This window comes from Raphanus sativus, unplaced genomic scaffold (assembly GCF_000801105.2).
Source record: "Raphanus sativus cultivar WK10039 unplaced genomic scaffold, ASM80110v3 Scaffold3366, whole genome shotgun sequence".
In the NCBI taxonomy this organism is placed as follows: domain Eukaryota; kingdom Viridiplantae; phylum Streptophyta; class Magnoliopsida; order Brassicales; family Brassicaceae; genus Raphanus; species Raphanus sativus.
This window is the reverse complement of record NW_026618672.1, coordinates 1-9310: the sequence shown is the minus strand read 5'-3', so window position 1 is coordinate 9310 and position 9310 is coordinate 1. Positions and strand designations below refer to the sequence as shown.

General features: G+C 41.2%; 3 protein-coding genes across 3 annotated transcripts; 2 read left to right on the top strand and 1 right to left on the bottom strand.

Annotated features, from left to right (window-relative positions):
- Positions 1 to 221: 221 nt before the first annotated feature.
- On the bottom strand, positions 222 to 2053 carry LOC130506531 (uncharacterized). Its single transcript, XM_057001215.1, has 3 exons — positions 1916 to 2053; positions 1305 to 1625; positions 222 to 598 (listed from the first exon to the last, which is right to left on the bottom strand). Exons 1-3 carry the CDS (start codon positions 1980 to 1982, stop codon positions 432 to 434), a joined length of 555 nt encoding a protein of 184 aa, XP_056857195.1. The 5' UTR covers positions 1983 to 2053; the 3' UTR covers positions 222 to 431.
- Positions 2054 to 3020: 967 nt separating this feature from the next.
- Positions 3021 to 3503, top strand: LOC108829791 (uncharacterized protein At4g02000-like). Its single transcript, XM_018603385.1, has one exon. It carries the CDS (start codon positions 3021 to 3023, stop codon positions 3501 to 3503), a length of 483 nt encoding a protein of 160 aa, XP_018458887.1.
- Positions 3504 to 7074: 3571 nt separating this feature from the next.
- Positions 7075 to 7677, top strand: LOC108829789 (uncharacterized mitochondrial protein AtMg00310-like). Its single transcript, XM_018603384.1, has one exon. The coding sequence runs from the start codon at positions 7075 to 7077 to the stop codon at positions 7675 to 7677; it is 603 nt and encodes a 200-aa protein (XP_018458886.1).
- The last annotated feature ends 1633 nt before the right edge of the window (positions 7678 to 9310 follow it).

The following is a 9310-nucleotide window of genomic DNA, read 5'->3' as shown; positions in this document are numbered from 1 at the left end:
TAAAGATGTTTTTATAAACCACTGTGAAGAGTATTCACAACCCCTAAGAGCTTTTAATTAAGCACTGTGAAGAGTATTCACAAACCTTAGATTCGTGTATTCTTAGAATAAACGGATCTAGTTCTATCCCTAAAAACTTCCGCTACATCAGGTTGGAAATTATTTTACTGCAAAATAGAGTTTGGAATGAATTTGGAGTGTGGTTGGAGATGCTCTTACATCGGAAATTTTATTTTATTTTTTGCTAAAATTTAGTACATTGGGAAATGTTACGAAACAGACCCACAAATCAAACTCACTCTGAATCTTCTTCTCATATGAATCAATTGATGAGCTAGCATCAAATCATATAAAGAGATATGATTCATTATGGATCAACAATCGAAATATTAAACATAAATATGACACACGTGAAATTATTTACATTAATTTTACATAGCAGCCGGAGCTAGAGCAGGGGCTGAGGAGTCGGAGTCGGAGACAGGGCCTGGAGCAGTCTCAGAAGCAGGCCCAGGAGCCCCGCCTGAACCGAGCATTTCCAACATCGAACGGTGTGGATTTGTCCGTTGTGCATCACACAGATCAGGTAAGAATGCACCTGCATGTATTCCATGGTACGTTACGTCAAGTTTACACTTTACATCATTGATTTTATTATTTTATATAGTATTAACGTAAGTACGTTTATTAAAAAAAGTACGTAACTATAGGATCAATGATAAATTAAGCTCCTAACTGAAATTCCTTGCTTTGACGGTAAGAAACACCAGAATTATGAAAGTGAGGTCATGCATGCACGTCTAATTAAAAAATGGGTCGACACCGGGAATATATCGAAATACACAAACACACCCAACTCACAAGTATAGGGTTTCTTACTTCATTCATTTCAGCCACATTAAACACAATAGATACATATTTTCAACTTTTTATTTACGGCAATAACTTTGATTTTTTCCTGATTTGGATTTGGTAAATACAAATTTGTGTTCATTTTTTTGGTATATGAATTTCTCAGCATATGTTTTGCAAAGAAACCTCAATACGTAAAGGTAAATGGATCTAGTGTTATATATGCTTTATAGTTAGTAAATATATACCTTCAATTTTTGTTCAAAAAAAAAAAATACCTTCAATTGTTTCTAGTTTCTACCTATTTATTTATGTGGACATACATTAATTAATTAAGTTTTATAAAGCATGGCCCTTATTCTCAAAAATTCTAATGTTTCATCAGAATACCAAAAAAATGTCAACTTATGCTGTATGCATGAAGACTAAAAAGAAGAAGCTCAAGATCTTACCTTCACCGGCGGCGAGATTGAAAAAAAGATCAAGAATGTTAGGGCAATAATCTAAACAAGCCGGAGAGCAAAGCTTAGTGGCGAATCCTGCCTCCATCATTGCGTCCGATGAGATCCCTACGGTTTTCCGATCAACACCACAAGCGGCTACACACTCATAGCTCTCCACGTGGTTTACAATTCCTTCAACCTCCACCACGGAAGTCCGGCAAGTGTATTCTCCGGCGACGTTAGCTGTCTCCAATAAACATCTTTTTCCGGAAGCCGATATCGAGAACGCGCACATACTAGTGGGCAGATTCTCGCAAATGATTTCTTCCCCTACAATTATAGGAAAGCCAAAAACATAAACTGATTAAGAAAAAGAATCAAATGTCAACATAAAAGGATAGTATTTCATATGGTTATCTTAAACCGGTCATGTAGTTGGTCAAAATGTAAAATTATGGTTCTTTGATGTAAAGACTGAGAACTTGTCTAACCAAGAATGATTTTTGAAAAAAAAAAAAATTGGAATTGACATGAGTGAAACAAATGGAGAAGATCATATTGAACTTGATCATGGTTCTAACAATTGGAGATATATATACCGTAGATGTATGTATACGTACCTAAAGCGGCATGGAGAAGAGATGAGAGAATGAGAAAGACTGGCAATCTGAGGGAAGAATAAGACATTGATTGCTTCTGGTTTTTTGTTGATTCTTCTTCTCTTTCTTCTTTCTTGATTTATAGGGGTTTAAAGTTTGATGTTGTCAAGGGAATAGAAGGCGTATACCGAAGAAGATGTTATGGGAGTTTGTGAGTATATATATACAAGATGCTTTATAAAATGATTTTTGTATTTAATTATTATTTTCAATATATATACAGTACACGATGGTTTTTGTCAACAGTAAAATTATATTTTTATAGTAGTTGCAATTTTTTGTACTACGTTATGTGATTGGTCATTTCTTTTTTTTTTATCAACAATTGGTAATTTCTTTTCATTTTAAAACTGAATTAATGAATTGTTTAATCCATTACAAGTTCATGGATGTCTCTATAATTATATGTATTTACTACATTTCGGTAAATGATCAAAACATCATAGACTGAGTGCTTATTGATTTCAATCTCCAAAGACTGAGCGCTGGAAGTTCATATACAGAACGAACAAGGCTTCTGTGTCGGCATTCACATAGCTTATATGAAAAATATCAATTCTATTAAAACATCAACATGTTCAATTATTTTAATATAATTACTAAAATATTTTATTAATCATTTAAAAAATATTTTCCACAAAATATGATTAAAAACATAAATATAATTAATAAAACACAAATATATATTTTTAAAAAAAATATAAAACAAAAATATATCCGCTTTTTTTGAATGACGGATCAAAATTAGTTTTTTCCTTAAAACTTTATGTTATATACTTGTCTTTTGTCTTGTACCAAAAGTTCTTTTATGTTCTATACTTGTCTTTTATCTTGTACCAAAAATTCTGTATTGTTTCGATTTTTTATTATTGATAGCTTCTTGTCTTTTGTCTTGTACCAAAAATTCTGTATTGTTTCGACGTTTTATCATTGATAGCTTCCTATCCTCTTCCAGTTCGGTTTTGAGACACAAGATTTGGGTCCCAACCTCTTCCAGTTCGGTTTTGAGACAGAGAAAGATATGCAAACCATCCTATCCAAAGCCCCTTTCCACTTTAAAAGGTGGATGTTGATCCTGCAGAAATGGGAACCTGTTGTGTCGGATAGCTTCCCTTCACGCATATCCTTTTGGGTACAGGTCCATGGTATACCACTTCACTACTGGACAGATGGTACTATCAACGCCATTGGTGCTGTACTTGGACCTATTGAAAGCCGGGAAGTGAACAAAGCTAGGCTTCGGGTACAAATAAATGGTTTGAGACCATTAATTATGTGTATGGACCTCGAACTGCCATCGAAGAAGATCGTAGAGATAGTGCTGGAGTATGAGCACTTAGAAAAGCACTGCTTTTTCTGTAAGTCCCTGTCCCATGAAGATGGAGACTGTCCTGCTCGACCTCTGGATAGGACTAACCCTGGAGACAAAAGGCGCCTAGATATCTCTCGTCAAAACACTCTGGAAAGCATTGAGGAGGGAAGGAGAAGGCAAGCTGAAAGAAAATTCACTCGCAACAACGAAGGCAATACTCATAGCGGAGCTCGCTGAACTAACTACAAGGGACCAGATTCAAGGATCGATGTCTCTGATCCCAGACACCCATCGCGTCAGATGTCTGAAAGAAGCTCAGGATGGGAGGAAAATCGTCGTCGCTATGATGAACGATATAAACCAAGTATGGAAAGATCGTTTTCTCGAAGATCCCCGAGCAGAAACTCACACGACAATGGGCCAACGGGCCATGTCGACAACAACAGCAGAACCTTCTCGAGAGGATCCTCTCAGGTTCAAAAACGGGGAGGAAGAGATACAGATTCTCATGTGAACAAGTCTCCACCGATATCTTCAGACTCAAGGAACCGTAGGACAATCTTGCCTACTCAGAAGGACTCAGCAACAGCTGACAAAGCTACTAGCGAGGACCGCAGACCAGCAAAGGAGAGACTCTCGGTGAATACGCTACGGATTACCAACACTGATCAAAGAGATGTTACTGAGACGAGTTTCCTCTCGGCTCTGGCACCTGCTAGATACTCCTCTCAGCTGATAACGACTGTAGCTGTTCAACCTGCTCAGATATCGCCTACCTCTGCAATGGTGACAAGACAAAGCAGTCGTTTAGCAGCTCGACTCTCAGACCCTCGTTCGGGAACAGACACAAGTCATGAGCGCCCCTCAGCAAAGGAGAGACTGTCGGTTCAAACTCGCAGAATAAGCAATGAGAGCCAACAAGTTCTCTTCACTGAGTTGGAGGAGCCTCAGGATATGGATACCCACATGAATAATGACAGAATCCTTCCAGAACTCAATCTATCTACTATTACTCGTCCATCGAGTTCCAATATTTTTGAGACGGGAAGACTAGGCCTCTGTGAACGATCCCCTATTCGTACGCTCAGTGAAGACAGAGTGCATGTGTCCTTACGCCTTGGATCTATTGTCTCAGAGTCGGAGTCAGGGAACTCAGACCTGCATCATCATTCTTATCTCCCTGCTCTCTCTAAAGCAGAGGGGAAAAAGAAGATGACAAAAGCTCAAGGGAAGAAGCGCTCAGCTCATACGCCACCAAAAGCTACTAATGCAAAAAGAGAAGAGTTACGAAGCCCCCTACTCCACCTCGAAGGAAACTTCTTTTGGATGCTATTACGGCTGGAGGACGAGGACTTTCGGGAGTGTCTCGTGGTACACCTAAGCGGCCAAAGATAGTCCCACCTGTGACTAAGAAGGGGAAGGATTTTCAATCCCCCCAATCTTCTCTTCCTTAGCATGTATTAGTTGGAACTGTCAGGGAGTGGGGTCCCCCTTGACAGTCCAGCGTATCCGGGAGTTCAAAAAACGAAACTCCCCAGCAGTTCTATTCCTGATGGAAACCAAACGACAAGATGAGGACCTCTTCAGACTTTTCAGGAACTCCGAACTCTCGAACCATTTCACAGTGCCGCCAATTGGATTAGCGGGAGGACTATCTCTTTCCTGGAAGGACGATATTGAGGTTGATATTCTTTTCTCTTCTGCTAATATCATTGATACTCGAATAGAGGCTCTTGGATCTTCTTGTTTTGTCTCGTTTATTTATGGCGCGCCCCAAGCGGCAAACAGACCCGCTTTCTGGAGAAAACTAATGGAGTTAGGAGAAGGCAGAGATGACTCTTGGCTTATCACAGGTGACTTCAACGACTTGTTAGATAACTCCGAGAAAGTGGGAGGCCCGAAGAGATGGGAAGGATCTTTTCTCTCTTTTCGAAGCTTTGTAGCACAGATGGGATTATGGGACCTGAAACACTCTGGTAACCACCTATCTTGGAGAGGAACTCGCTATTCGCATTTCATCCAATCGCGATTGGACCGAGCTATGGCAAACTGTGCTTGGTTTGAACAATTTCCAGCAGGAAGAAGTGAATACCTCCGCTTTGAGGGCTCGGATCACCGTCCGATTGTGGTCCATTTTGATGTCACACGCAGGAAGAAAAAAAGTTTGTTCAGATTTGACAGGAGGCTAAAGGACAAGCCTGAAATTTGGCAGCTGGTATCTGAGCACTGGAAGAGCGACCCACTTGAGTCGGTACTCTCAAAAATTGGAAGAATCCGAATCAACATCATCAAGTGGGTTCGAGATCAGAACGCCAATAGCAACTTGGCCATAAAGAAGACCCAGGAAGAGTTGGAAAAAGCCCTCTCCAACAGCGAACCGGACCAGGAGAAAATAACAACACTCACCGCTATGCTAGAAGCTGCTTACAAGGAGGAAGAACTCTATTGGCGTCAACGGAGCCGTATACTCTGGTTACATAGTGGCGACCGTAATACGGGTTTTTTCCATGCAACTACTAGGGGCAGGAGAGCAATCAACAAAATCTCAGTGCTGGAAGATGATGATGGGAAGGCTATCTTTAAGGAAGAAGACATTGTCGGGAACATCACAAGTTTCTACGAGAAGATCTTTAAGGCTCAAATGAGTGATTCCTCTCCAGTGGTACAGCAAGTTATCTCCCCATCTATTACCACAGAGATGAACCAATCATTAATCGCCCCTCCCTCGGCTTTGGAGATTAAGGACGCTCTCTTCTCGATCCACCCGGATAAAGCTCCGAGACCCGAGAGATTCTCAGCCTGTTTTTACCAATCTTTTTGGGATGTTATTGGTGAAGAGGTCACTAAAGATATTCAGGAGTTCTTTGCTACGGGCAGCCTGGATACCCGACAGAATGCTACCCATGTTCGGTTAATTCCAAAAGTAACGGGAGCTCGGAAAGTTGCAGAGTATCGTCCCATTGCTTTATGCAATACTCACTATAAGATCATTGCGAAGCTTCTTACTCGACGGTTACAAGCTCTACTACCCGAGCTAATCTCCGAACAACAATCAGCATTCGTAAAGGGTAGAGCAATCTCGGATAATGTTCTTATTACACATGAAGTCCTCCATTACCTACAGCATTCGGGAGCTACGGTTCGATGCAGTATGGCCATTAAGACGGATATGAGCAAGGCGTATGACCGCATCGAATGGAACTTCCTTAGGAGTGTGCTCAAGCAGTTTGGTTTCCATGAAATTTGGATCTCTTGGATTATGGCCTGTGTCACCTCAGTGTCTTACTCATACCTGATAAATGGAACGGCACAAGGCTGTATCATCCCCTCGAGAGGGATTCGACAAGGAGACCCATTGTCGCCGTATCTCTTCATCCTGTGTACGGAGGTTCTATCGGGGCTTTTCAGGCGAGCACAAAGTCGTGGTGACATTATAGGTGTCAAGGTTGCGCGAAACTGTCCAGCCATCACCCATCTCCTCTTTGCGGACGATACAATGTTCTTTTGCAGAACGGACGTTAGGAGTTGTGCAGCTCTGATCGGAATTCTCAAGCAGTACGAGATGATCTCTGGCTAGCGCATAAACCTGGATAAATCATCTATAACCTTTTCAGCTAAAACACCCGGCGAGGCTAAACGAAGGATCAGAGAGCAATTTAATATTCATAAGGAGGGGGGGATAGGTAAGTACTTAGGCCTACCAGAACATTTTGGTCGCCGTAAGAGGAATATTTTTGCTGCACTGGTGGATAGATTGCGACAGAGAGCCCATAGCTGGACATCGAGGCAGCTCTCCGGCGCGGGGAAAATGGTATTGTTGAAATCAGTTCTGGCAGCCATGCCAACATACTCGATGTCGTGTTTTAAGCTGCCTCAATCTTTAGTCAAGCAACTCCAGTCGGTACTTACTAGATTCTGGTGGGATCTATCCCCTGAGATCCGAAAGATGTGTTGGGTCTTATGGGAAAAACTGTCGATGCCAAAAAACGCTGGTGGACTTGGTTTTCGAGAGATTGCCCAATTCAACGGTGCGCTCTTGGCCAAACTCTCGTGGAGGATACTGAAAAATCCCAACAGTCTACTAGCGTTGACCCTACTAGGGAAATATTGCCATTCGACCTCCTTCTTGGAAGCCAACACACCAAACGGAGCTTCACATGGCTGGCGACGCATTTTGATAGGTCGCGATTTGCTGCTGCAGGGAGTAGGCTGGGCACTGGGTTCAGGTAACTCGGTTAACGTGTGGTGTGAACCATGGTTATCGACAGACACGCCCACAGCTATTATAGGTCCTCCGACACAGGTATCCCAAAATTGGAAGGTCAGTGAGCTGATTGATCCAGTATCTGCAGATTGGGACCTGAACAAAATAAGAGGGTTAGTACCTCAATATGAGGAGGAGATATGTTAGCTGGTACCTAGCTCCTTTCTACTTGAGGACGAGCGAGTCTGGTTACTCAATGCGACGGGTGCCTATACAACAAAGTCAGGATACGCCTTAGCGAAATTGTGCAAAGGCGAGCAGGAAACTCAGAGCTTCAACTGGAAGAAGTGTATATGGCAAGTGAAGACTTCACCCAAAATCAACCATTTCCTATGGAAGGCAACCTCAAAGGCGCTCCCAGTCGGATCACTGCTCGAGAGTAGAGGTATTGCGGTGTCACCAGTTTGTAAGCGATGTGGAGCTAGAGAGACGGAACTCCATGTTCTTCTCCAATGCCCTTTTGCGGAGCGAGTGTGGGATCTAGTCCCCTGTGTGCATAAACCATCTCCTTTAATCATAACTTCTGTCACGTCCCTACTACAAGAGTGTTGAAGAATGATTCCCCTTCCTCCTCTTGGCCTAGGGAGTACTCCCTTATATCCCTGGATCCTATGGACCCTGTGGACAAATAGGAATAAGTTGATCTTCGAAGATAAACACTTCTCTGAGGAAAATACGGTGCTTAAAGCAATGCAGGATGCTAGAGCTTGGCATTTGGCGCAACCCGTTGTAGATAAAGTAACATTACCACGTAATGTGGTTCTCGTGTATCATGTTCCCCCTTTAGCTAATTCATATACTTGGTCTGTGTACTCTGATGCAGTTTGGAACGCGTTTACCGGTAACTGTGAGCTTGGGTGGTGTCTACAAGACGCTAACGCCTGCTGTGCAGAGGAATCTTCATCTCACCGTCGCTCTGTTCCCTCGGCTCTTGTGGCTGAGGCTCTGGCGGTTAAAGCTGCAGTGAAGGCAGCTATTGTTTCTCACGTCAGGTGCATCAACGTGTTTTCTGACTCGAAGGCCCTCATTTTGATCTTGAAATCTCAGGCGCAAAGTGTGGTCTTGAAAGGGATTTTGCATGATATCAGTATCATGTCTTCCTCTTTCGAATCTATCTCCTTTAATTTCATTCCGCGTTTAGCAAATGTTGTTGCTGATTCTCTAGCTAAATCAGCATTGTACTCTCTTGAAGCTGCTTGACTTCCTCTTGTATGACTATTCTGTTTCTGGTTTTTATTATAAGTAATTCTCGATCAAAAAAAAAATTATTGATAGCTTCTTTCCTTTTGGTCATTTAGACTTTTCCTCGGATTCTTCAGAAATTCGCTACATGGTACTATTATATAAACAAATACTTTTATTTTGTAAATTGGCATTTTTAATATTCCAACGAATGTATCAAAGACGTAGACTATTCTAAACAATTAGTTGATAGTTTTTTTCATTACAAGAAGAGGTAAGAATTACCTATATCAGAAGTTGATATGTCACAATCATATGAATTGATAATAATCTGCAAAATTTGAACTGTTTTGGAAAAATTAGTAAATATTTAGGAAATATATCATGAACAGTCTCCTAAAAAAAAGAAAATTATACAAAAACCACACAAAATATATGTGAACCGATGTCAACAGAAGTCACTAAACAGAGATATTGGCTACAGACAAAGAACATTGATCTACAAACAAGCAAAAATCATTGACTATACAAAGACTTTGGTCATGATAAATTTATTAAATATGTATTAAATTTTCTAAAATAATTTGAAAATCAATTC

What these genes read in the sequence shown, in the direction of transcription:
- LOC108829789 (XM_018603384.1), top strand. Translation starts at nt 7,075, where the DNA reads ATGGTATTGTTGAAATCAGTTCTGGCAGCCATGCCAACATACTCGATG.
- LOC108829791 (XM_018603385.1), top strand. Translation starts at nt 3,021, where the DNA reads ATGTTGATCCTGCAGAAATGGGAACCTGTTGTGTCGGATAGCTTCCCT.
- LOC130506531 (XM_057001215.1), bottom strand. Translation starts at nt 1,982, where the DNA reads ATGTCTTATTCTTCCCTCAGATTGCCAGTCTTTCTCATTCTCTCATCT. An exon ending in TCTTCTCCATGCCGCTTTAG is followed by an intron (nt 1,626 to 1,915) that starts GTACGTATACAT and finishes CTATAATTGTAG; the next exon opens with GGGAAGAAATCATTTGCGAG. An exon ending in CAATCTCGCCGCCGGTGAAG is followed by an intron (nt 599 to 1,304) that starts GTAAGATCTTGA and finishes GAATACATGCAG; the next exon opens with GTGCATTCTTACCTGATCTG.